This window comes from Talpa occidentalis, unplaced genomic scaffold, assembly GCF_014898055.3.
Source record: "Talpa occidentalis isolate TD23 unplaced genomic scaffold, MPIMG_talOcc4v2.1 talOcc4.17, whole genome shotgun sequence".
NCBI lineage: Eukaryota > Metazoa > Chordata > Mammalia > Eulipotyphla > Talpidae > Talpa > Talpa occidentalis.
In genome coordinates, this window is record NW_023601754.1 from 27,533,469 (window position 1) to 27,560,424 (window position 26,956).

The 26,956-nt window shown below is 38.2% G+C and overlaps 1 protein-coding gene across 1 annotated transcript in view; it reads left to right on the forward strand.

Annotated features, from left to right (window-relative positions):
• Positions 1-26,956, forward strand: part of DPY19L3 (dpy-19 like C-mannosyltransferase 3) — a 68,489-nt gene that overhangs the window by 8,830 nt on the left and 32,703 nt on the right. The window contains exons 4-8 of the mRNA XM_037516358.2: positions 12,249-12,339; positions 18,638-18,759; positions 19,614-19,759; positions 22,571-22,694; positions 23,242-23,376. Coding sequence (XP_037372255.1) covers positions 12,249-12,339; positions 18,638-18,759; positions 19,614-19,759; positions 22,571-22,694; positions 23,242-23,376 — 618 coding nt within the window. The remainder of the gene's footprint in view (positions 1-12,248; positions 12,340-18,637; positions 18,760-19,613; positions 19,760-22,570; positions 22,695-23,241; positions 23,377-26,956) is intronic.

Consider the following 26,956-nt stretch of genomic DNA (forward strand, 5'->3'; position numbering starts at 1 on the left):
ACAGAGGAGACTGATAAACAGCCAGCTCCAAATCCCAGCATCTAATCACATGGTCTTTTTGGCCTCACTAGACCCTGTCCTGAGTCATCTCCTTGACACAAACTATCTAGGGGTTGCCTGTTGGCACACACTCAAAAGTGAATAACCCACCATGAAAAACAAATAACCCGTCACTGCGAAAATTAGGATATTGGCTACATCCCACCCACTGGAGACATAAATCCCAACAAATTATTTATTATACAGGGGGCAACAAGGCAGGAAATGATGAAATCAAGTTTGGATGCTTTGAGTCAATTTCAAAGCAGTCCAAGAGGATATAACAATGAAGGAAGCTGGATTTATGGATCCAAGGACTGGACTTCCATCTGTGTTGGAGATGGACATTCCGTATTACCAGCTTATAGACATGCAGACAAGATTGTTGGAGGAGTGTGTAGAGTGAGAGAGACCCTACGCTAGTTTCTACCTAGTTTCTGCCTCAGATACCATCTAGGAGAAGCTATAAAGTAGGCACCTTTTCTAACAGGTTTCTTCCTACTACCATCTCCCCTGAAACTGAGCATGGAGTCTCATACATTTTTTTTTCTTTATTCAGACAATAGCTTGTAGCACAGACATCTCACAACCACCATACCCCCTTTTACAAGAGGAATCTTCAGATGTTGTAACTATTTCTCCAATCTGATGATACCTCTGTATAGGTATTTATCTTAATTTTCTTAATTTTCTTTTAAAGTTAAATTTCTTTTTTCTTTTTTTAAAAATTCATTTATTTATTTATACAAGCACTGGGTATAGTCAGAAGCGCAGGAGGGTGAGAGAATTCACCAGAGCCAGAGCTGGGAACAGAACAGGCAGACTGACGAAACACACTGCTGAGGGGAGCAGCAGGGGTGATAGGAAAGGTCTGTGCGCCTTGTGGGACTCTTGCCGGCGGCTGGGGTTTGAACCGGAGCTGCAGAGGCTGCGGGCAGCTTCACAGCCCAGCGCTCAACTGCTGTGCCACCAGGGGAGGCCCTTAATTTTCTTTTTTTTTTAAAGATTTATTTATGCATACAAGAACTGAGGTGTAGGCCAGAGTTTCAGGGGGTGAGAGGATTCACCAAAGTGGGGAGCAGAACAGGCGAATCTACTGAAATACACTGTTGAGGGTAGCAGCGGGTGAGATAGGAGAGGTCTGTTGCACCATGAGGGTTAGCTCCCTGGCTGGGAATTGAACCCGTGCTACAGTGGCTTTGGATAGCTTGATAATGCTGAGACTTTACCCCTTGTGCCACCCTTGTCTTAATTTTCATCTTAGGTGAACTCAGCCCAGTGCTTGTAACAGAACTCCTTGTAGTGAAAGAAATGATCTCTCTGTTCACTGCCCAACACAGTAGCCAGATGTAGCTATTAAACACTTGAGATGCAGGCTAGTGCAGCTAAGGAATTACATTTCAAGTTTGTTTTGATTTATTTAAATGAAACAATAATTTTAAAATGTTACACAGTTTCTTTCAATAAAACATTGAAAATTATAGTCATTACTGATCAAAAGCATTATTTAGCCAAGGGAAAAGCTTATTTTTCAGAGTTCATATTGCCTCCATGAATATATTTCTATAATTTACACTGTTTTTATATCAGAGGTCATGAAAATATTTGAGAAAGATAAACTGTTTTCCTTTTGTCTATGGTTATAACTTACCAAAATTGCTAGGCTAGATTTTTTTATTAAAATACATTGATCTATTGAATACTTTGAACTGGTTGTAATTATTCAAACAGTAAAAATATTGCTTATAAAATAGACAAATCATACATTGGATTTATGTATTCAATATGATTTCTTTTAATGTTAGCATTTGAAATGTGGAACTCATGAACCCTAACTTAAAAGTTGAAGAAGATAATGATTTTGAACAATCATAGAAAATATGTATGTGGCATCCTGTCTTAGTGTATTTTTAAATTAAAAATTTGTATTATATTTCCTTGCTAGGAAACTAAAAGTATTAGAGACTGCCTTTATTAAATATCCACTCTGTTTATTTTAGGTGCATTTACACATATTTAATGTGGTGTTTCCAAAGCCCAAATGTTTTAACTCTGAAGTGTCCTCTAAATGAAATCTGCCTTTTTGTTTCCCTTATTATAATCAAAAGAAAGTAAAAAGGTTCGAAGCCCATGCTCTTACTGGCTGTGCTACCCTTAGGATGCCTGGCATATCATCAGTGCCAAGTTAAACATAGTATATTTGAAGTAGAGATAAACCCCAGGAGTGTGGGAGTGATGTGGGCAGAGGAGAGGGGGAGAGGATTGGCTGCCCTAAGAGATCCGGCCGGAGCTAGAACAGAAGGGTTCCCATCCCTTGTCTTCAGGGATGGGAAGTGGCCAGTGCTGGCTAGTGTGGAGCCCTCCGTGCACTTTAGTGATGCTGTGCTTAGCAGAGCTTACAGTAAAAATCTGTATGGTATATTCTTTTTATTTTTTGAACGTGTTATGTTTCTTTAATTGCACAGACAATACCATTCAACAAAAATTTTTAAATGAAAAGCATTACTCAATATTAATTATCTTTAACAAAAAGGTATTTTATGCCTTCCTTTTTTCATCCTCTACGTGTATGTATTTTACTTACTTATGATCCTAATATAATTTTGTAATCCACTTTATCTGTTACAGCATATTGTTTTTTCATATACTTAAATATTCACAAAACTTTCAAAGTTACAATAATTATGATTTATGATTTAATATTTTTGAAGTTATACTTAGTTAATTCAGCATTCCCGTGATCCCCAGTTTTAGATATTAGATTGTTTCTGTTTGTATGGTTAACCTTCTGAAGCTGCTTACTTGACTTCTTGTTTTAAAGTGGCAGTGTAAGCATATCAGTTCCTTTTTTTTTTTTTTTAACAATTATAGCATTGAGGAAATTGAGAAATAGGGGTTTCCCTGCTATTCCAAAGTAGACTATTTCAGTTTTGGTACAATTTGGTAGGTTATATTTGAGTCTGGGAATGTTCAAATTTTTTCCCATATAAATGAATGGTAATAGCATTCCCCAACCCAAAAAATAACCTACCAGATCAAAACAGATAGGAAAATTCTACCTTTGCATAGCAGGGGGAAACCTGTAGTCACATTCTGTCTTTGATGAAATTAAGAACGACCTGTAATCTGGAGCCACAATATACGAGGAAGGGCTGCCAAATCCATGAAGCTCAAAGGAGCCTAAAGATGCTGAGACAGTATTCTTGAAGCCTCAGATTCACATGGAGCTGCTGTGTCGAAGACCAGCTTACGGCAAAATGTCAGGTCAGGTGTCCCTGAAAGGATGAGATGGCCTAGGTGAAACTTTCTTAAGGGCTGAAGGGAAGGGGAAAGGGGAAGTTGAGGCAGATACAATACACTCTAACATTGGTGCAAGCATCTCCTGCTGAGGGTCTCAGTGAGTCTTTATTTATATGTTTAAGGCAAGCCATGGGATTACATCATCATAAGCATAGAAGCAAAATAAAACAATCAGTACATTCCTTTCCCACAGACATTTTGTCGCCTACGTGTTTTTAAGAAAAGAAAGGACCTTAAAATTTAATTGATAATTAAACCTTAGACACATTATTTCAGCCTAAACAACTACCTAGGTCAGCTCACAGTCCTTGGTACCACCCTGTCGACAAGGCTAAAATATCAGGAGACTCTTCTATCTATATGACTTACAGCTAGAGACCAGTTGCTTCCTGGTAATCAGTTGTTAGAACTTTTTTCTACCTAGAAACTCCTAGCATAATCAACTTCGTGATTCATTACAAGGCTTCTCTACGGAACTTCTATATGAGGAATATTATTATGACCAGCTCTGGGTTGCTTATCAGACATGCCCTTGCACAATAATTATTTCCCATTGTCAAGTGGGCCAAATTATTCAGTGTTTAATTTTTAAGCAAGTAATTTTCCATGCCATGTACTTACAATATTCTTATATGTATAATTTATTGCCCAATGTATGTTCCATAAGGTTTTTTCTTTTTATGACCAAGAACAAAAAACAAAGGGATATTTAATCTTCAGCCCCACAGTGTGAGGCACAAGGAATCTTCAGCCCCACGGTGTGAGGCTCTTTAAAAGTCTTCGGCCCCACGGTGTGAGTCCCTTTTTCTTCAGCCCCACTGTGTGAGGCTCTTTAAACTTCGGCCCCACTGTGTGAAGCCCTTTTCTTAGCCGCTTGCCAGTGTCTTACCTGGCTGGGGCAGCAAGGCCCCCTGCAGCACTGCTGAAGCTTCACTGTCCATAGTTACTGCCTGTCCTGAATCCCCTGTGCAGAGCTTGGGACTGGGTGTGAGGGATAATCATAGAAGCTTTCTTGGGTACACTGTGGTATGAAAGAGAAGCAAGCAAGGCAGGTTAAAAGGAGTAATCACAGAGAAAAGACAATTTGTAAAAGTGGAAGTTAAGAAGACTGGAATAAATAGAGAAAACTTGTATTTTAGATAGCCCTGAAGCTGCTGACCTCTGTTGACTGAAATGAGGAAGAAACTATTTACACATATGTAATGTGGTGTCACAGGAGAAAGTATTGGCCTCAGTTATGGTGCTCACTCTCTCCAACATGAACTTCCTGCAAGTAACCAGAAAGAACTTCCCACATTCCAAAATGACTAATAAAAAGCAAGGAGCCAGCACAGGATCTGTACAATGATTCAAGAAAAGAAGGAAGAGAAAAACAATAGCAAATAATAAATGAAGAACAGCCATCAGAAAAATTTTATAGCAGATGCCTGAAGACTGTGCAGAAATGTCACATCAAAAGCAAACATAATAAAACACTTGCCAATGTGAAAGAGGAATTCAAAGCAGAAGTGTACAAATGCCTGTCCCTTCTTAAAGGAAACATGGGAAACCCCACAATTTTGACTGTCTGTTCACCAAATAACTTATCATCAATATTCATAAAGCAAAAGCCACAGGAAATGTAAGAAGAGTAAAGAAACATTTTAGTATTGGAAGAGTTGTAATTCTTTCTCAGTTCATAAAAATACAAGTAGGAAAATAAGTAATAAAGAAGACCTAGGGAATATGATGAATACAACAGATCTAATCTATAAGTATCTCAAGACAGACTATATGTTCTCAGATGTCCACAGATCACACACTAAAACATTGATACGTTAAACATTAAAATCTCAGATCCAAAAATGCAGGAATTTTACACACAATACTCTAATCACAATGTGGTGTCTCTTAGCTTGTTCATTACTTTGGGGTAACAGTTATAGACTCACAAAACTCAAAAGGAGTCTTTAACTTATTCTTTTCAGTAAAAATGGGACATAACCAAAAAGAAAAACAAGAACACTAAATAGAAATATTTAAATATTTCTTAAATAGCTTTTGGGTCACAGAGGAAATTAAAACTGAATTTATAGAAATCATTAATGAAATCTAGAAAATGATGAAAGTCATGGTTTGGGATTATGGGATATAGCTAAACGGTACTCTGGAGGAAATTTGTGACTGTAAATAGTATGTGATGAAATAACAATGAATGAGCATAAATAAATTATTCCATTTGTGAAGTTGGAAAGTAAACAAAACCTAACAAAAGAAGGAAGAATAAAAGGGGAAGTTGATCAACTGAAAATTAGGAAAACCATTCATAAGTGCGTGGTTATGAGAAGGATGAAAACTAAGATAAACCATCATACAGAGAAAGAAATGTAAAGATAAAGATAACTTCATACATAGAAAGGGAAAAACAGTTACAGATATCCAAGATAAGTAATAATTACAGAGCTCATGAAATAACAGAAATAACTCCAGAGACCATGAAATTGCAAAGAGCCACACAGGACCATTTTGTTTGATTCTGTGCAAATTAAAGGTCTTAGAGGGAAAGGATGCCCCCAGAATATACATAATTATTTCTGTAGATATGACAGAGAAACTTGATAAAGAGCTACTCATTCCTTACCCTTCAAAATACCAGACTCCATTGATCTTACAAAAGAATTATATTAAACCCTTTAAAAACCAAAATATTACAATAGTGTCTGAACCTTCTAGAACACTGGGGAGGAAGAAAATTTTCCAATTATTTTTATAAGTCAGGCATAGAACTCCCACAAAAACTAAAGATCAGAATCTAACTACAATCAGTTCTTTTCCCAGCAGCTCTGTTCTATAAAGTCATTGAGAACTCTAAATGAGAGAATACTGAACCATTGCTCCTGGGGAAATATGTACACTCACATCTCACACATAGATCATATTCTTAAATCCTAAACCTCATCCTGGTTGATTCTCTTTATTTTACAAAAGAGGAAATGAAGTTCAAAGTATTAAGTGACTTGCCTGAGGCCACGCCACTAACAGGTGCCAGAGCTGGAATTTCAAACCCCATCCTGCTGGCCCAGACCTGGGGCTTCTTGTGCTGAGCTGCACGACCCCTTACCATCTTCATCCTCTGATCACCTCCATAGGACAGCTGCAACAAGAGTCAGGCCATAGCGGGAAGCACGCATAACTCAATATAGTAAAAGCCATTGAGTCGTGTACCTTAAATGGCTGACTTGTATGTGAGTTCTGTCTCCATAAAACTTATGAGAATACATGCATACCTTTTTTTTTTTTTTTAATGTAGCATAGACTGAATACTTACCCATTAGGGAAATGCTAGAACAATACTATCCAACAGGACTTTCTGTGATGATGAGACTTTCTTTATCTGTGCTGTGCTAATATTATAGCCAAATGCTCAGGAACTAAGGAACTGAATTTTTAATTTTAATTACATTTAAGTAAGCTCTTGTGGCCAGAGGCACCACAGCATTAGAAGCATATCTCTGAGTCAAAGCTATCGATTACTAGTACTGCTATTTAACATTGTTTGGAAGGTACCAGCAACATGAATATGAAAAGAAATTAAAAATATAAAAATTAGAAAGGAGGAAGCCAAGTAATTTGCAGATGATATGATTATATACCTGGAAGCCCCAAGAGAATAATCTAAAAAATTGCTATGAGCAATAAGGTAAAATTCAGAAAGTAACAGGCTACAAAACCAAAATACAGAAACCTAAGTATTTCGTTTTAAAAATTGTCGTCTCTCTCTTTTGCTCTCACTCTTGCTATCTCTCTTTCTCTTCTCTCTTCTCCAGCAGGGAGTCTGTTCTGAACCCATTTTCTCTTTCAGCCAATAACGCATTTTCCTGCTCACCTTAACACCAGAATTCTCCCTGCAAATTGAGAGCCCGAACGGTCTCTGTTCATGTCTTTCCATTCTCCCTCTCTTGAACCCACTCCCATCAGGCTTCACCCATGGTACTGCTCTTAAAAAGTTCTAGTTAGGGCCTCCCCTGGTGGCGCAGCGGTTGAGCGCTGGTCTGCGAGGCTGCCTGTAGCCTCTGCAGCACCCGTTGTATCCCTGGCCGCCAGGCGAGGGTCTCACATGGCGCGCAGACCTCTCCTGCTGCCTGTGGCTCCCCTCAGCAGTGTATTTCATCAGTCTGCCTGTTCTGTTGCCCGCTCTGGTGAACTCTCTCACCCTCCCACACTTCTGACTGTACCCAGTGCTTGTATAAATGAATAAATAAATCTTAAAAAAAAAAGAATACTTTATAAAAAAAAAATTTCTAGTTAAAGTCAACAGTGACCTCCAAATTGCTGAATTTAGCAGTTATCTCTCACTCAACCTGCCCTGTTAAAGGTTTTTCATGGCTCCAGACACATGTTCCCCTGGTTTCACTCCTGCCTTCCCAGCTGATATTTGACTCCTTTACGGCTTCCTCCGCAGCCTCTTGAACTCTTATGGGCAGGGAACCCAACGACTTGGAAGCGGGATTCTCTGTCCACCCTCATTTTTATTTTTTAAAGATTTATTTATTCTTGTACAAGAACCGGGGTACAGGCCAGATGCGCGGGAGTGTGAGAGGATTCACTGGAGACAGAGCGGGGAACAGAACAGGCAGACTGAAGAAATACACTACTGAGGGGAGCAGCAGGCGAGATAGGAGAGGTCTGCTTTGCCATGTGGGATTCTCGCCGGCTGGCCGGGATCGAACCCGCGCTGCAGAGGCTGCAGACAGATTCACAGTGCGGCGCTCAACCGCCTGCGCCACCAGGGAGGCCCCTGTCCACCCTCATTTCTAAGACAATCTTGTCTATCACTTTAAATACCATCTCTGCAATGGTCCCGAAGGTTTATCCCTTGCTCAGCCCTCTCCCCTGAATTCCAGGTTTGTATGTCCAGCCACCTACTTGTCCATCTGCAAATTCAGAGGGGCAGTGGACATTTCAGACATAACAGGTCCAAAGTCAAAGCCAGATTTTCCTTGTCCTCAGGTGTTTCTCCTTGAATCTCCATTTCTGTACATTGCACCTTCATCCTTAGTGCCTCTGGACAGAAATCCTGAATGTTAGTTCTCTCAATCCCCACATTAAATCCCACAGGAAATCCTATTGGCTTTACTTTGAGAATATATAGAACCTGATCATCTCTCCTCCTCTCTCAACCTCTCCCTTCATCTTGCTGGGTTATTACCATGGCCCCCCTTACATGTTTTTCTGCTTTGCTTTTGCTTCCCAAGTCTCTTGTGAACACCGCAAGCAGTGTGATTCTGTTCAATATCAAGCAACTTAAGCCTCTGCACAGAACCCTTCACAGTCAAACTCACATGCCTGAAAACAAACCCTGGCCTCCCCTGCATCCCTGATTCCAACTACAAACCAGGACCACGTTACCTCTCTGACCACTTCTGCCCCCGCTACCTCCCTAGCCCTAATAAGCTGTCTTTCCTGTTCCAGCCACCCAGGCCATTCTGTCTTCCTCACTGTTCGTCAGGGTGTGTGGGAGTTGTTCTTTCTGACCCACAGACTTTTCCCTCAGATGTCTACAAGGGCCCCCTCCTCCGGTTTCTGTCAGTTGTCACATTGCTGAGACTGTCCATGCCGACTTTCAAGATTACATCACCTCTCTTTCTCTCCCTATCCCCCTTGTCTGTTTCACGCCTTATATTTTACTTATTTGTTCTCTTTTTCATCTGCTCTAGATTACAATTTCTTTGAAAACAGATTTTTGTCTCCTTTGTTTCACGCTGAATCTCCCAGCAGGATGCTTGTCACTTGTTGCTGGCCAATATGTATTAAACAAATGAATGAATGAATGAATGAATGAATGAATGAATGAATGAACAAGAAAGATAGTTTGGAGGAAAAGAGACCAATTAGAAGCCTGAAGTCCACTGGGGAGCTTAGTTTAATAGATCAGGCAAGAGGCTAGTCATTCTTTTAATTGATACTTTCCTTGAATATTCATTTTCCTTTATGTCTCTTTCGCAGTGAGACTTAAAACCCATTGAAATCAAGGACTAAATTCTTATACTTTTTTGTTTCCCCAGCAAATAGATGTTCAATGATAAAAAGTAATTTTCATTTGGCTAAAACCACTCAAGTCACCTTTGTTTTTTTTAAGTCTTTTTTCCTTGTGCTAGCATTTTCCAGTTCCTTTTTTTTTTTTTTTGTATGGCAAAATTTGCATATTGTCTTATTTGAATACTCTTGCAAAGCAAGAGTCTTTCGAATAAATAGGGTTAATCTACAAAGTAGTTACAACAGTAGTACCAAGGTAATGGTTGCTTCAGCATGGCCCAGTGGAAGTACTGTCAGGCAACAACAGCCGGAGCTGCTCACAGCCACTGCTTGGCAACTGTCACGTGTCACGGCTTTAATCAACTCTGGGGCAAGAATCATTACATTCTAACAGATGGACATGAATTTAACCAGACAATAAACCATGTATATGCCATAAATATGCTTGCTGAGGGCATGATTCCCAATACAGAACTTTAAGAACAGCTGTCTTATCATGAGCTGTTTCTTGGTGAGATGATTTGTTAACCTAATTCTGAAACAGATTATAAAGTTGATTTTTTTGTTGACTCCCCCACTATCAGAAACCTAGTTATTTTGGGGGACAATTTGTATAAACAAAAGTTATTTACATTAGATTTTTTGCAACAAACAATAGGTTTCCTTTGCAAATTTGGTGTCATTTTGTCTAAAAGGGTTTGCTATATTTTGTGTGTTGCCATGGGATACAAATCATTAATTGTGAGCGGTTATTTTTTTCCTCATGCTTTTTCCTTTTACTAGTTCTGCTAAACTATGTAAACAGTTTTAGCTGTACTGTTCCTTAAAAATCCATTTCTTTTGTCTTTCCACTTCTTTCGTCATTAGCAGCAGAGATGCTTTCAGTCTCTCAGCATTGCTTTCCCTGTGGAACTTTTGTAAATTAAAATATGAAATATACATTCGTTTTGCATTCTTTAGAGGGTAACTTCTATTGATGTACATTGGCATGATCCGCCAGGCAAAGTATAAATTGCTGTAAAACTGGAAAAGTGTTTGAATGAGGAAAGCAGCTGTTCTCTTAGCATGAAGCAGATGTAAAACTTGCAAGTATCTGTCTAATAAAGTATAGCATTTGGTTCTATACAGCTGGTGCCAAGATTACCAATTAATCATGTTTGAATGCATTTTTACTAATTAGGTCCCCCTCTGTTCTTTACACATTCTGGGGATATTAAATAGAGGGGCGGGGCACAAAAATTTTCTATTTTTAGTACTTAGAGCAATGTTTTTTTTTTTCCTTTCCCCCCATCTTGATGAAGTCTATCTTTTCTTCTTTGTCATATATGAAGCTCCTATATGTGAAAGACTGACTTAGTTCTCCATTTTATTTTGGGGTTCAGGCTTGACATTAGAAAACTCTGTTGAAGGCAGCCAAACTTTGAACACTTAAGGCAGTGGGAGAGAAGGGAATATAATCAAAATTAATGCTTTTATTTTAATTGTATGACAAAAGCTAATATTTGCTCACTTAGCATCTATTCATAGCTTTTACAGTTTCATCGACCAAGTACAAGTTTGAACATTCTAGAAAAAAATGCTACCATTTAGTTTTATTTTACCAAAAGCAAGAAACCATTTTTTTCCTCAAAGATTAAAAATGAATGAATTAACATGACTGCTGTGTTGTCTTTACTGCTGTGAACGCTACAACACTAAGTAGTGAACGTAAGAGCTAAAAGCCCTACTCATTTTATATTGTCTTTTTAATAAAGCAAGTGTGCTTTAGAAACAGACTGGGCTTTTTTCTCATATCTGATTTTGCCAATTTGTCTTCTGTGGAAGGAAGTTCATTTTATAAGACAGATTGCAACCTTAGCCCACCTCTCCTTTTTAAAAAAAGAGCTAACAACAATAAAACCATCATTTTTCAAGGTCACTTCTTAGATATTTATATTCTTAGGTAATTGAGTCTTTCTTCAATGCTTTATTTATTAATGAATTGATTTTTAACACTTTTTTTAAAGGATAGGAAAAATATTTAAAGAAATTTTTAAAAGGTTGAATAAGTACATTAAATAATTTCCAGGGCTGAAGATAAATATCATGAATGGCTCTTTCAATGAAATGTTTATTGCTGTTTGAAAAATGGTTGCAAGTAGGAAAAGACAAAGATGTGCTAAAAAAATTTATCTACTAGAAAGATGTTCAGTGTTTATCATATTTCCCCAGTAAAGTTGGATTTGTGGAATACAGATGTTTTAATGGAAAAAAAACATAAATTAAAGATTTAGACAATCTGTTGAAGTAGATTCTAGGACTTGTTTCGATCACTTGTGTAAAAGAATTTAGTGACATAAATTTTTTTTTGTTCATTAATAATGTTATATATACATAAAAAAGATTTAAGAGTATTAATAGAATTGTTCCAGAAAACCTTCCCCATCCTCATTACCAGTTGCCTCTATATTTTATGTTAATGATTGAACGTTTGAATTTCATAAAATCTTCTTACAACTAAATTGACTAATAGCTATTACCTTAAAATTTCAGTTCTTCTAAGATTGAATATATATGTAAAAGCAGTTTAATATTTCTTGTATCCATTTCCTTTGTGAACATAGATTAGTTTTAATTTGTGTGAAATTAAACTCTCTAACATCAACATAAATGAACTAGTCATCTCCATTATTAGAAATGGTTTGTAATGGAAAATTTTTAACATCTACAAAAGTAGAAACTAGTATAATAAACCTCTCTATTTACCAATCAATAGCTATCTACCTTCTGTTGTTCTTATTTGCTGAGATTTCTTATTTCAGGGTTCTATCAAGCTGAGTTCTTACCCTGTTTCTACAGTAGATATTTAAACCAAACTAGGTCATATAAACCCAGTAGACCTAACTTCATTTCAGGAAGTGGAGCGAGAAATCTCATTCAGAACAGAATGTGGATTATATTACTCGTACTACAAGCAAATGCTGCAGGCTCCAACTCTCACACAAGGTAATTGCAATTAATAGTTTTGGGGGGTCTATTTTATTCTTTTCAGTTTTCAGCCAGAACATACTTTTGCACTAAAAGCGTTTTGAATGCTTTATAGTACGTGTGTAGTTTTTCTTTGAACTCCTGTAGTTTTTCCTTGTTAACATCTAATCAATCCACGAAAATGTTTTTCTTTGGAAGATATTATATAAAACTTTATGTAACTCTTCTCTCTCCTCTCAGCTCTACTCTATCCCAAAGTAAATCTGTTTGCAATTTCTTGATTTTTGCTCTCATTTTCTCATGATCATTTTGGAAGTGGACTTTGCAGGTGAAAGGATTATTTCCGGAGACTGGTAATATAAATAAAAATGACAGTTGGTTCCCTTGTCCCCATAGTATCCCACTCAATCCTTTATTTTGCAATTGCCATTTCCCCACATTTTCTCTTTACATTACTCCTTCTAATGGAAGCCCCCAAAAGGATCTCTTCTATTTATATGCTTGATGTACTTAAATGGGTACATACAGCAGACAATTACCCTTTTCGAGATTTTGTTTGGATTCAGATGTATTTTGGGCAAAAATTCTTCATAGGTGATGTTTTGCACTTCTAATTTTATCACAATAGAATACATGAAATTGTGATATCCTTTCTTTTTGTGTCATAAAAAAATCAATCAGTTGGTTCCTGTGTAAATAGTCAGATTCACCCTTAATGTTAACTACCTCAACCTTTTGTTCAGTGATTTTTAACAACCACTGATGATGATTGCTTATTTCTGTTGTTTTAATTGAGTTATAAAAGTGACATTCTATCATTCCTCCTATGTTTACTGGAACTCCATTTTATAGAAAACCTTCTTTTTAATCAATTATGTGATGACCCTTGAGGTACAAATTACATAAGGAGGACAGATTAACTGTTGATTTTTTTCCTCCTATTCAAGTCAGTCAGACTTGTTATTCTTGCAAATTTATCTCCTCAATAACTTGTAACCCCAGAACCAACATTCAAGGTACTTTCATGGTTGATCATGGACATGTGCAGAGTGGCAAAAAAAATTGTTGCCCAGCAAGTGCATTCCTAGCTGAGGTCAAACAGGGCAGTGTCTCGCTGCCTTCTTATTGCAGCTTTCATAATTAGTGCCTTTCATGGTCTATTTTGTGCCATGTTGTTCCAACTTTTGTGCTTTTTGTTGGTGATTTTGCTCCTTAGAACAACCCTCAAGCTTAGTATTAGAATGCTGTTTAGTATTAGAGTATTGGGTGTTCCTAAGTGCAAAAAGGGGGTGATGTTGGCATTACAGAGAAAATATGTTCATCAGATAAATGATCTAAAACAAATTAGATAATTTGTTCAAGTATGAATGATAGTGCTGTTGCTCGTGAGTAAAATGTTAATGAATCAACAGTGTGTGTGTGTGTGTGTGTGTGTGTGTGTGTGTGTGTATATATACACACACATATATATTTTAGGTATCTTGAAACAGAAACACACATAAATCAATGTTATATGTCGATTGGCTGATGAAAATGCATGACCAGAGGCTCAGAGGACACTAATAGAGGACTGTCTATTTTAAGTCTATAAAATATCCTGTGTAGTTCTACTTGTTAAGTATTAATAATTCAGTTTTCATGTCAAGAACATACATTTATAGTACTTATAGAACATAACTCATGTGAATAGTGACAGTCAGCTGTACTTACCAGTTCTCAAATTTGTAAATTGCTTCTCTAGTATCCTCTGGAGTAGTGGTTCTTAATTGAGGTGCAATTGTGCCCTAGCGGACATTTGAAATGTCTGGAAACATTTTTTGATGGTTAGCAGTGGTAGTGGGAGTGGGAGCTGCTGGAATTTAGTGGGTAGAGGGTAGGGATGCTTCTAAACATCCACAATGCACAGGACATTCTCCACAATAAAGAATTATCAGGCCCGAAAAGTCAAAATACCAAATATATATATAGTGTTAAAGTTCAGAAACTCTGCTCTAAAGGTGAATAATGGTATTTTCTTTTTTTTTTTTTTTTTAAATTTATTTGTGCATACAAGAACCTGGGGTACAGGCCAAAGGTGTAAGGGTCGGGGAGAGGATTCACCAGAGACAGAGTGGGAAACAGAACAGGCAGATTGACTGAAATATACTGCTGAGGGGAGCAGCGGTGGAGTCAGGAGAGGTCTGCTGCGCCATGTGGGGATCTCCCTGGCCGGGGATCAAACTCGTGCTGCAGTGACTGCAAATGGCTTCATAGTTTGCATCTTAACCCCTTGCACCACCAGGGATGCCCGGTATTTTCTTTTTAAGTGTGGCTATGAATTCAAGTATGATCTGTTTCAATTCATTTAAGTCATCTGTTAAGATTATTTTCTTAGAAAATTCCAAGCATATGAAAAGGTAGAGAGTATCCTCTCATGGATTTATATGGATACATCTAATGGCTGTACCTGTCGTCCAGCCAAAACAGTTATCAATTCACAACCAACCTTGTTTTCTCTATACACCCTTCCTCAACCTGGCCTGTTTTGGAATAACTCCAAGTCATATTGCTCAGTCTGTAAATACATAAGTACATTTCTCTAAAAGATAGGAATATCTCTCATTATCATTGTATCTTAAACACAGTTAAGAAATTACTTAATATTCAAAGCATTCTCATCTTTCTGATTGCCTTACAGGTTGTTAATGTAGTGTTTGAGATGCAAATGAAGTCTATACATTGCAGTCATTTACTATGTCTGTCTATAAGTGTTTCTTTTAATCTATTGTTTCCATCCTTTTTTTCTAGTAATTTTTGTTGAAAACACAGATTCATTTGTCAAATAGAGTTTCCACTTCATGGATTTTGCTGGAGCCCCATAGTATTATTTAATGTTTGTTGCCTAAATTCCCTGTTAATTGGTGGCTAGATTTAGAGGCTTGCTCAGATTAGGTTCTGTTTTCTGGCACAGATACTTCCTAACTGGCAGTGTACACTTTCACATTCAAGGACATATAGTGTGTGGCTGTCCTTCTTTGGGGGATGAGACTGACTCCAATATTAAGTTCTCAATTAATTTGTATTTCACCTAACGGTATAGCACCTCAGTGATCGTTCCCTAAATTGGCTGATTGCATAAGGTCTATAAAGTGATGAGTTTCTAATGCTGTCATTCCTTCCATCATTATTAGACAGGACTCATCTCTAAAGAAAATCTTCTCACTAGATGTTTCATAATATAAATCTTCAGTTCCTAAAGGAGAGGCAGGATAAATAATGCTCCTTTCCCTTTATTGTTTTTCGAATAAGTTTGATGTCTTTCACTCTTGCTTTTTCCCCCTACTTTCAAATTGTGCAATCTTTAGATAATAGGATGCCCTTTAGGTAGGTTGCTGTCTTTTTTGACCTGACTCCAGTGGTCTTTGAAACTCCCCTGCTTTTTGGCATGTCAAAATGTTTCAAGATCATTCAGTGTATTTCTTACCCCTGACCTAGAATCAACCATTTCTCTGAGGAATCGCATTCCTTTTTTAGTGGCTATTTAGAGACCACAATCTGGGTACTAGGGATGCTGGTTTCCAAGCCTTCTTAGTGAACAGAGCTAGGAGATGTGAATTTTTTTTCCCTAAGAGAAAATATGAATATAGCTATTTTTCAACTCAAAAGTAGGGTACCAGGGCTTTTACCTTTTTTTTTTATTTTAAAGATTTATTTTTTATTTATACAATAGTTGGGGTACAGGCCAGAGGCACAGGAGGGTGAGAGGATTCACCAGAGACAGAGTGGGGAGCAGAACAGGCAGATGACCAAAACATACTGCTGAGGGGAGCAGCAGGCGTGACAGGAGAGGTCTGCCAGGACATGTAGGAATCTCCCTGGCTGACTGGGAATCAAACCTGCGCTGCAGAGGCTCCGGTTGGCTTTACAGCTTCACAGTGCTGTGCTCAACCCGCTGCGCCACCGGGGAGGCCAGGACTTTAACCTTTTCAAAAAATATTTTATTTATTTATTTTGCATAGAAGAACTAGGATGTAGGCCAGAGGTGCGGGGAAGGGAGAGGATTCACCAGAGACAGAGTGGGGAGCAGAACAGGCAGATCTACTGAAATACACTGCTGAGGGGAGCAGTGGGCAAGACAGGAGAGGTCTGCTGCGCCATGTGGGAGTCAGCTCTCTGGCCAGGGATCAAACTCAGACGGTAGTGGTGACAGCATTGAGACTTAACCCTAGGCCACCAGGGAGGCCCCGGAGTTCTTACTTTTTTATTTCATATATGTAGCTCTTCTTTCTTAAGTTGAAAAATTTGGTGTCTTGTGTCATTGATGGTATTGCTAACTTGTTTTGTTTTACTATGTAGAATACTTTCAAAGTATTAGTTTCCTTCTTTAGGGAACCATTCTTATTAATTTTTGGTTTATTCCTTTATTGTTAACATTTTTAATATAAGTACTTTATATGCTCATATATCACCCTTTATCACAAAACTTCGGTATATACTGTTATCTGTTTTGCTTTTCACTTAACATCTGAAATCACTTTAGTAGGATATAAAGGCATTCTTTATTACTTTTTGCAACTGTATTTTTTTATATGGATAAGCTTAGTTTATTCACATAACCTTCTTGTCTCAGTCTGCTTGGGCTACCATAACAGAATACTGTGGACTGGGTAACTTGAAAAACAAATTCTCCTTCAGTTTTATTGGTAGGAAGTCTGGGATCAGAATGCCAGCAGGTTGGGTTCTGGTGAGGACTCCCTCTTGACTTGCAGATAGCCACCTTCTCTTTGTATTCTCCTCACATGAAGACAGACAAAAAGCAAGGTCTCTGGTATCTCTCTCAATAAGAGCACTAACCCCACCATCACTGTTGTGATGTCATCTAACCCCTAATCATTTCCCAAACGCCCATTTCATCTTCATATGGCAGTGTTGGGGCTTGAACATGAATTTGGGGAGCAGAGGAACACAGACTTTCAACCCTTAATACTCCTGTATTCATCTAGTAGCACTGCCATAACAAATTACCACAGACTGGGGGACTTACACAACACATGTATTTTCTCTCAATTCCAAAAACAGAAGTCCAAGATCAGTCTTGGCTTCTGGTGAAGCCTCTCTTCCCAACTTATAGCTGTCCATCTTCTTGTGCAGCTGTGTCTGCACACATGACCTTTCCTTTATGCGTGTGTGTCTAGAGAGCTCTGTCTTGCCCCACTTCTGATATGGACACAAGTCCTATCAGGTTAGACCCCTACCCCTACCTCACTTAATCTTATTACTTTCTTGTAAACCCTGTCCAAATACAGACACAGTGGGGTTATACAGTTCAGTCCAAAATCTCTTTTCTTGATGGGCATTTGGGTTGTTTCTCATCTTTTACTGTTACAGATGGCACTGCATGAATAACCTCATGCCCATCGTCTTGTCTTTTTATCAGTCTGTCTTTGGAATCTATTCCTAGGTTAAGTCCAAGATCAAAGGGTAAATGCACTTATAACTTTGTTAGGGGTACTACCAAATTTTCTCCATAGGGTTTATACCATCTTGCATTCCCAACTGCATTCTATGAGAAACCCCACCTCTTCCAGCCTTACTCACAGAGTACATGGTCAGACTGAGTGATTTTTTTCCAAGCTGATACATGGGGAATTGTATCTCAGCAGAGTCATAATTTGTGCTTCTAGTGGAAACAAGGCTGAGCATCTTATGTGTAAGGACTATGTGCAGGTTGTCTTCTGTGCACAGTCTATTCCTTTCTTCTTTTAGTTAGCTTGGTTACAGTCACAAATGACTTCACTAGCACTGTAATTCTGTAGCAACAGGTTTCTTCTTTGACTCATTATCCAGCCCCTATTTGGAACATAGATGTTATGAGCAAAATTGCTGTGGAAACATGCATTGTCTCAAAGCCTCTGTTCAGATGTGGCATGTGGCATATCCAATCAGCTGCCATTGGTCAGAGCAAGTCAAATAGCCAAATGCATGGGGGCGGGGGCGGGTGAGGAGGCTAAGGCTAAGTTTACTCTCCTTGAATGTACTTAGGTCTCATGCAGGAGGGCGGGCAGGGTGATGTTAAAATCTGGGCCAGTTTTCTAGAGAAGAACTGTCTGTGTTGTCATTGCATTTACCAGTAACAATTTACCTATATTTGTGTAAACATTTAAATAATGCTCATCTAATACATGGTAAGCTCTTTGAAGATAGGACTATATTTTTTGCTTACTCTTCTATCGCCATTGCTTAGCACAGTCTTTGGCACATGCTAAACAAATCTAAGCATAGTCTTGAATGAATGAGTGATTGTAATTTTTCCTGACTTTTCAAATATCAACCTTAGGTTTTCATGGCTTAATATATGATAACAAAACTGAATCTATGAAGACAATTAACCTCCTGCAACGAATGAATATTTACCAAGAGGTTTTTCTCAGTATTTTATATAGAATTCTACCCATACAGGTATGTTGTATTCTGACATTGAATTGTTACTATCAGATCAAAGTCAAAATTCTGCCATTTTAAGTTGTAAGTTTCACATATATTATTCTGATCTTCAGCTGACTTGGTATTAAAACAGTAATAGTCTAAAAATCTCCATATATAGCGAACTTTTTAAAATTTATCTTTTGTAAGCTATTTTAAATAAATAAATGCTTCCTGGCGTGCATATATGTGCAGTCTAGAAGGTGATAAATATTTCTTTTTTAATTAAATTTTTTCTTACATCTTTGTAGTCCCCACAGTTCTCCCACCACTGTATCACATGTGAACCATCACCATATTCCCTTGTGTTCCTCCCTCCCCAGTTTTGCCCCCCTTCCCCGCCCCTCCATTGCTGTATGCCTCAGCTCTATGGTCAGCTTGCTAGTTTTGATTTTTTCCTGCCCTTTTGTTTGGATTCTCTATATTCCACATAAAAGTGAGACCATGCAATAGCTATCTTTTCCGTTCTGACTTCTTTTGGCTAGCAGAATCCTAAAAGGTGAAAAATAATTTCATTTGAAAACATGCTAACAATTTTCTTTATCATTGAAATTCTTTAAAAAATTGGAAAATTAGCAAATCAAAGTGACCACTTCTCATGTGAATAAGGAAAACTGGGCAGTGAGGGGTTAGATTTGTCTAGAGTAAGAATGAACCCAGAGTCCTCAAGGACCTCCCTTCCTCTTCTGCTCTAGGCCATGAGAAGAAGGCTGCCAGCTTGCTTTTAAATGGAAAGGAATGAATATTAAATTTCCAGTCATATTTTTTAAATGGCAGTCAGAAGGATTAGGGCTTTGCTAACACATCTTTTTTATGGTTCCTTTTTACAGAAATACTTAGAGCCAGTTTATTTTTATATTTACACTTTGTTTGGTCTCCAAGCGATCTATGTCACAGCTCTGTACATAACCAGCTGGCTCCTCAGTGGCACGTGGCTGTCAGGACTGTTGGCAGCTTTCTGGTATGTCACAAATAGGTAAGTTGCAATCAGTGTGCTTGTTTCCATTTGTAAAATATAAGTAAAATGATGTTGCTTCATTTGCAGTTCAAAGAAAGTTGTTTTGCCACATTTGTTTGTATGGGAGTCATTTTCTCTTATTCATTTTCTCTCAGTCATTTTCTCTTGGTTCACCTGGTGGTGTTTGTCTTAGTAAGGTAGAAAGTCTTAATTCTGTATATTTCTAGCTGAGAAACAGAACACTGAATCACAAATCAAGAGAATCATCCATAATAATCCCAGTTCCATAGCCAGTTTCTGGGTAATCAATATTTCTCCAACCACATATCTCATCTCTTAAAGATGATTTAATAATACCTTTACTATCAACATTAATAGGGTTGTGTGCAGCTCATAATCAGCAAAGCATAGAGTACTGTGCAAATGCAAGCAAGTTCTCACACTGTTCAATACATGTTATTAATTTCTAAATACTGGAGACTTGTGAAATAACTTTGTTTTTTAATTGCAGCGGCATTGGTTTACAATGCTATCTGTGATTTGATTCAGAAGTGTAGGATCATGCCCTTCAGGTCCAGGCCACCATACCCGCCACCATTATTATTGAGGTGTTTTGGGTTTTTTTTTTGTGAAGTAACTTTTTTAAAAAAAAAAATTTATTTATTTATGCACACAAGAACTGAGGTGTAGGCCAGAGGTGCAGGGAGTGAGAGAATTCACCAGAGACAGGGTTGGACACAGAACAGGCAGACTGACTGAAATACACTGCTGAGAGGGAGCAGCGGGCAAGACAGGAGAGGTCTGCTGTGCCATGTGGGTTAGCTCCCTGGTTGGCTGGGGAATCAAACTTGTGCTGCAATGGCTGGCAATAGCTTGATAGTGCTGTCTTTAACCCCTGTGCCACCTGGGAGGCTCCTGAAATGACTTTTTTTTTTTAATTTTTTTTTTTTTTTTTTTTTTTTAATTTTCTAGAGGCATGTCTTATTTATCTATTTGTTTGTTTGTTTGTTTGGTTTATACATGCACTGGGTACAGTCAGAAGCCAGGAGGGCGAGAGAATTCACCAGAGCCAGAGCGGGGAGCAGAGCAGGCAGAAGGACCGAAGCACACTGCTGAGGGGAGCAGCGGGCGGCAGGAGAGGTCTGCGCGCCATGTGGGACCCTCCTCCGGTGGCCAGGGAGCAGCCGGGGATCGAACCGGCGCCGCAGAGGCCGCGGGCAGCCCCGCAACCCAGCGCTCAACCGCTGCGCCACCTGGGAGGCCCTGAAATGACATTTTTAAAAAATGTATTCAAGAGGGTCTTCCTGGTGGCGCAAGGGGTTAAACACAGCACTATGAAGCTATCTGCAGCCTCTGCAGTATCAATCCCTGGCCAGCCAGGGAGCTACCCACATGGCACAGCAGACCTCTCCTGTCTCGTCCACTGCTCCCCACAGCAGTGTATTTCAGTAGATCTGCCTGTTCTGCTCCCCATTCTGTCTCTGGTGAATCCTCTCACCCCCTGCACCTCTGGCCTGTACCCCAGTTCTTGTATACATAAATAAATAAATCTTTAAAAATATATATATATTCAAGATATATATTGAATTGTTGTCTGACCTACAGCAGCAATACCATTATTCAATAAGTGTCTTAAAACTTGAGCACAAGTTATAGTAATGATTTCATTTTGTAATCTTAAGAGAATTTTTGTTATAACCCTATTGATGCTTACAATGTGTCCAGCACTTTAAAAAACACTTTATATATATTCTTATAACAACCCTATAATATAGATACTATTAATATTATCTTAGAACTAAGGAAATTGAGGTTTAAAAGGTTAGGTAACATGCACATTACTTAAAAGCTTAAGTTAATATATATGTCCATATCCCCCCCACCCCACACACACACACACACAGAGCTAAGTCTTGGTCAGAATTCAAATAGAGAGGGCTGGGTTGCGAAGCTGCCAGCAGCCTCTGCAGCGCTGGTTCATTCCCGGCTGCCCCCCGGCCACCGGAGGAGGGTCCCACATGGTGCACAGACCTCTCCTGCCGCCCACTGCTCCCCTCAGTAGTGTACTTCGGTCCTTCTTCCTGCTCTGCTCCCCGCTCTGACTCTGGTGAAGTCTCTCACCCTCCCGCACTTCTGACTACTGTACCCAGTGCTTGTGTAAATAAATAAATAAATCTTAAAAAAAAAAAAAAAAAAAGAATTCAAATAGAGGATGTGAGATCACTATGTTATGCTGCCTTTTAACATTTTAATCTGATATTTTTGCTAAGAGTAAATGAAAGTCAAATTTATATTGTTCCTATTAAAGATAAATTAAGAAAACATCTATTGAATACCTACTATGTGCCTCGATGGTTTTTGCTGCTGGCTGTAGAAAGGTGAGAATGTAAGGATACTTGTCCCCTGGGGTTTACATTCTAGGGGAAGAAGCCTTTAAATATTATGGCCAATGACAGGCTTAAAACTCAAGCATAAGTCACTAAAGAAATAAACTGAGAGAGAATGCAGAGGCTAGACAGTTGGCATTACTGAAGTTAGAGAGACATAAAAGTACAAAACAGACATAAAAGCATGAACAAGCATGGGTCTGGGAATAGCAGAGCATGGGCTTGAACTCCCCTTCTACCACTTAGCAGACGGAATGCCCCAGCACAGCTGGCTGACGTTTTCTCAGTGACAATTTTATGTTACAGGGGTGACAATGATTAAGGACAAGTTGTTACTAGAATCTAAATACACTTCATGTAATATATCTTTCATATTTAGGAAATCTTTGCAGAAATGTAGTAAAAGTTGTCACTTGGGCCATTTGTGTTTTCCTCTGTGCAGAATAGATACTACAAGAGTGGAGTTTACCATCCCACTGAGGGAGAATTGGGCGCTGCCATTCTTTGCCATTCAGATAGCAGCAATTACATATTTTCTGAGACCAAAATTGCAGCCTCTTTCTGAGGTAAGTTTTCATTATACCTTATTTTTCAATTCTCCAATGTTATCTAAGAAGCTGCAGAAAATGTGATGTATATACTGTCCCAATACATGGGGGTAGTTCTTATTCCCTGACCAATTTTTTTTTTTTTTAACTTGAGTTAAATTAAGTTTTCTCTTTCTGAGCTTTCTTCTACTTTGTGAAGAAAATGTTTTCATATTTGATGTTAAAAATGTACTCTACATAATGTGCCCTTAAATAGTTGCAGCAAACCCACACACAATTTCTGCAAAACTGTCAGAATTTTTAAGCCATTGCTCTTGAGATGCGATTTGGTGCATTATCGCCCCCGTGATAACGTAGAATACACATACCGTATGTGAATATTTATATGCAAAGTGTCACTTTAGTACATTTAGAGCTTAAATAACAAATGCAAGGGTTTTCAGAGCAACAGTTTATGGTTTTCCTATTTGCTTTATAGAGATATTGGATGCTCTTGAGAAAACTTGTCTGCAAGGCTTTTTATTACTAGAGACATGTAAATTATACAAAGGTTTTCTTTTCACAGAGGCTGACACTTCTTGCCATTTTCATATCAACTTTTCTCTTTAGCCTGACATGGCAATTTAATCAATTTATGATGCTGATGCAAGCATTAGTGCTGTTCACTCTGGACTCCTTGGACATGCTGCCGGCAGTAAAGGCAAGCTTGGCTCTCTTTTCTCATTTGAGATGGTCATTGTGTAGTGTTTTATATCATAGGATTTGCTCAAAATCTGCACCTGCTTAATGATAAAGTTGAGGCTTCTACTTGGCTTTATGCTGTGGTCAGTTGAAACCGAGTAACTTCTGCACCTCATTTGACCATCTTAACTTTGATTCTGCCTATTTTTCATTAAAAGATGGGTTTATTTGGAGAATAGATATTTAGAGCAATTGTCCTTTATAAGGTTTACTTAAATTTTAAAACATAGTTCTTTTAAAATGTGTTAAACTATGTACTGCCTTCCCTCCCCAGCAACTCAACAGATACACAACACTTTTTCTGTGTAATTTATAAAATTTCCATAGTAACATTTTTTTTTAAAGATTTATTTATTTATTTATTTATTTATATAAGCACTGGGTACAGTCAGAAGCGCAGGAGGGTGAGAGAATTCACCAGAGTCAGAGCGGGGAGCAGAACAGGAAGACTGACGAAATACACTGCTGAGGGGAGCAGCGAGCGGCAGGAGAGGTCTGCGCGCCATGTGGGACCCTCGCCCTGTGGCCAGGGATTGAACGGATGCTGCAGAGGCTGCAGGCAGCTTCGCAGCCCAGCGCTCAACCGCTGCGCCACCAGGGGAGGCCCTCCATAGAAACATTTAAACAACATGGAATGTGAATCCTTAGTGTATAGCTGAATGTCTTCTATGAAATAAGTCAGTCATAGGAAGCCTTTAGTTATCTCCCAAGTGTGCTGCTATCATTTAACTGCTTGTTTTTTTTCCATATGTTTTGATGTATTGTATACATTTTAAAAATTGCTCATAGATACTATCCTTAGTTAGCAATAACTTAAAGTGTTTTCCAAGTATAATAAAATACTGCCTCCAGATCTAAGGCAGCAATATAGCCTAATACATAAGAGTTGCACTCATTTGTTCCCTGTCAAAAGAGATGCAATAATATTGGAAAGTGACTGAACCTGAATCAAGAGACATTGCAGTCACTCGCATACATGCCTCACACACTGGGCAGTAGGTCCCATCTCTATACTGGGCAGTCAGAGTGGAACAACACTGTAGAAAATGCCAACAGGTGTGAGCCATTGTTCCCTCAACAGGTAGTTCACCATCTAGGTTGGGAAGTAAAGACAGACAACTTGAGTAGATAACTAGAAATGATGACAGTTTGTGGTAATGGTAAGTGCTATCAGTCTAGAAGAAAACTGTTCTTTTTAGTCTGACAAGATTTCTGAGAAGTAGGAATCTAGATTTGGGCCACAAATAAGTAGAATTTGGATGGAATATGATGGAACAGGGTAGGAAGGTAAATACAGTAAAATAAAAGAGGTAGATATGGTAAAGTTAAGAGTGAGTATGTGTGTGTGTATTTAGTGTTTCTGCAAGTGTGATGTAAGTGGTCACTCACACACTGCAGGTAGGCTATCAGATTCATGTACTATAGTTTCACAGTAGGTACCAAAGGCCTAAAAATGTGTTCGCTCTTTCACCAGTACTTCAACTTCTGTATATTTATCCTAAGGAAATAATCAAAAATGTTCATATTAGTTGTAGTACAATAAGAAAAAGTTGGAAACAATCTCAGACAGTAGCATTAGGGTATTGTTAAATAAACATGGACTATCCATAATAGAGTATTACATAACCCTCATCTTCTCCTCTCCCTTTTCTAAAAAGTAAAACATGTAAGAAATTGAGAAAAGGTTCTGAAAAGCTGTATGTTAAAGTATTAATAGTCTGCTCTACATGATTGATGTTCAGTATATTCTTTCTGTTTTTTAGATGTTTTGAATTTTTCTGTAGCAAATATTTCTTTTAAAATTAGAACACAGAATAAAAATTACCATTTTGGCACACACACAAACTAAATAATACAGTTAATTTATCTTATAATCAGTCCTAAGCTTTGTTCAACTTTAATGTTTAAAACTCTCTTGGTGTCAGAGGTAGTTATAAGTATCAGAATATAAGAAGGAACAGATCTAAGATGAAAGAATTCTGAGTCATGAAACAAAGTTGCTAGTGTTAGCTCTGAAAATAACTAGCTTTTTAAACTTGAGCAGATGATCTTACTTTTCAACTATTAGTTTCTTCATAAATTGGAATCATTGCTGTCTTATAATATCAAATGGGAAGAGTTTAGAATTATTGGTGTCTTGCAACAGGAGCTTTGTTGCTGCCTTGTGGCAGGAATGCCATGAGGGACACAGCAGTCGTGGAGCAGGTTTGCAAGGCAACATTCTGCTACTTGAGCAGAAGTTCTTGTACCATTTATTGAAAGCATACAGGCTAGTTAAAGCTGATCATGCAACAATGGTATGAGGAATTAAGTCCGAAAGGTAGAATAGGAATGGGGGACAAAGTTTTATGAGGGACAGGGAAGGGGACATTGTGACCATACATCAAGAGCCATTTGCATCAGCAAAGTATTTGATGTTATCACAGAGTTATCCCGAGACTACCATGGAGATAGTCACGTAATCAGGTCAACAGCGGCCTAGGCATCCCCAGGCCTGCCTCACGATATGGACTGTGCTCCATAGGTAGTCAAGGTATTCTCTGCTGTGATTTGTAAATAGCAACTAGATCACAGTTGCCTATCAGTGGCCAGCTAGTAGCCAGCTCATAGGAACCCACATTGGTGTAGAGAAAGATAATACAAATTCTGATCCTAGTGTAACAAGAAGCAGTGTCTTTTCAGTACCCGTGAGTTTCTTTTTGTGAGTGATGGAAAATCTCTTCCTCCAAATCTCAAGTTTTCACTCAGAAATGTGTACAGGGTTTTTGTTTTAGCAAAATTCCATAAGGCTCTTGGAGCATTATAAAGACAGTCTTGGCAGAATTGAATACCAAAGTTCTGAGTCTCTGGCATTTCTTGTGGTCTTGTCAGTACAGCACAGTGGTTGACAACACAGACTCCAGAGCCAGATTGCTAGGTCTGCATGAGTTAATATATGTGACTCATTTAGAACATTGAGATTTTATGAATGTTAAATATTAACCATGTTTAATCATGAATGATGATGAAGAGCATGAGCATGATCCACTGAAGAAAATTCCAGTGACTCTACATAGAAAGACTGTATTGCTACTTGTTTCCTAACTGGACTGGACTAAGAGAATCTGGGAAGAAATAACAGGTGTTGCACTGGTGATCCAGGGACCTCTAATATACAGTTCTGTTCAGTTTCATATTTCTGGCTGCTCACCAGCAGTGTTCTTTTGAACATTAACAAAACCATGCAGTCTTGTAATACAAACTGTACTTTTTCCCTGGAAGTTTGCTTACTTGATCTTAAAAAAAAAACCTGCCAACATAAAAAAACAATAAAGGCAAACTAAAAAGTTATTTTATTTGAAAAAAAAGTGTTTGTGAATGAGTTGTTATCCTTAAAGACGTCCTAAAAATTAATGAGAAAAACATTTACACCTCATCAGAAAAAGGAACAAAAGATAAAAGTACTAGAAGGAATAGCACCAAAAAGAGCAAAAATACTTAGATATAAATTTAACAAAAAGTACGAGCTGCAAAACATCATTGAATGTTTTAAAGATTTA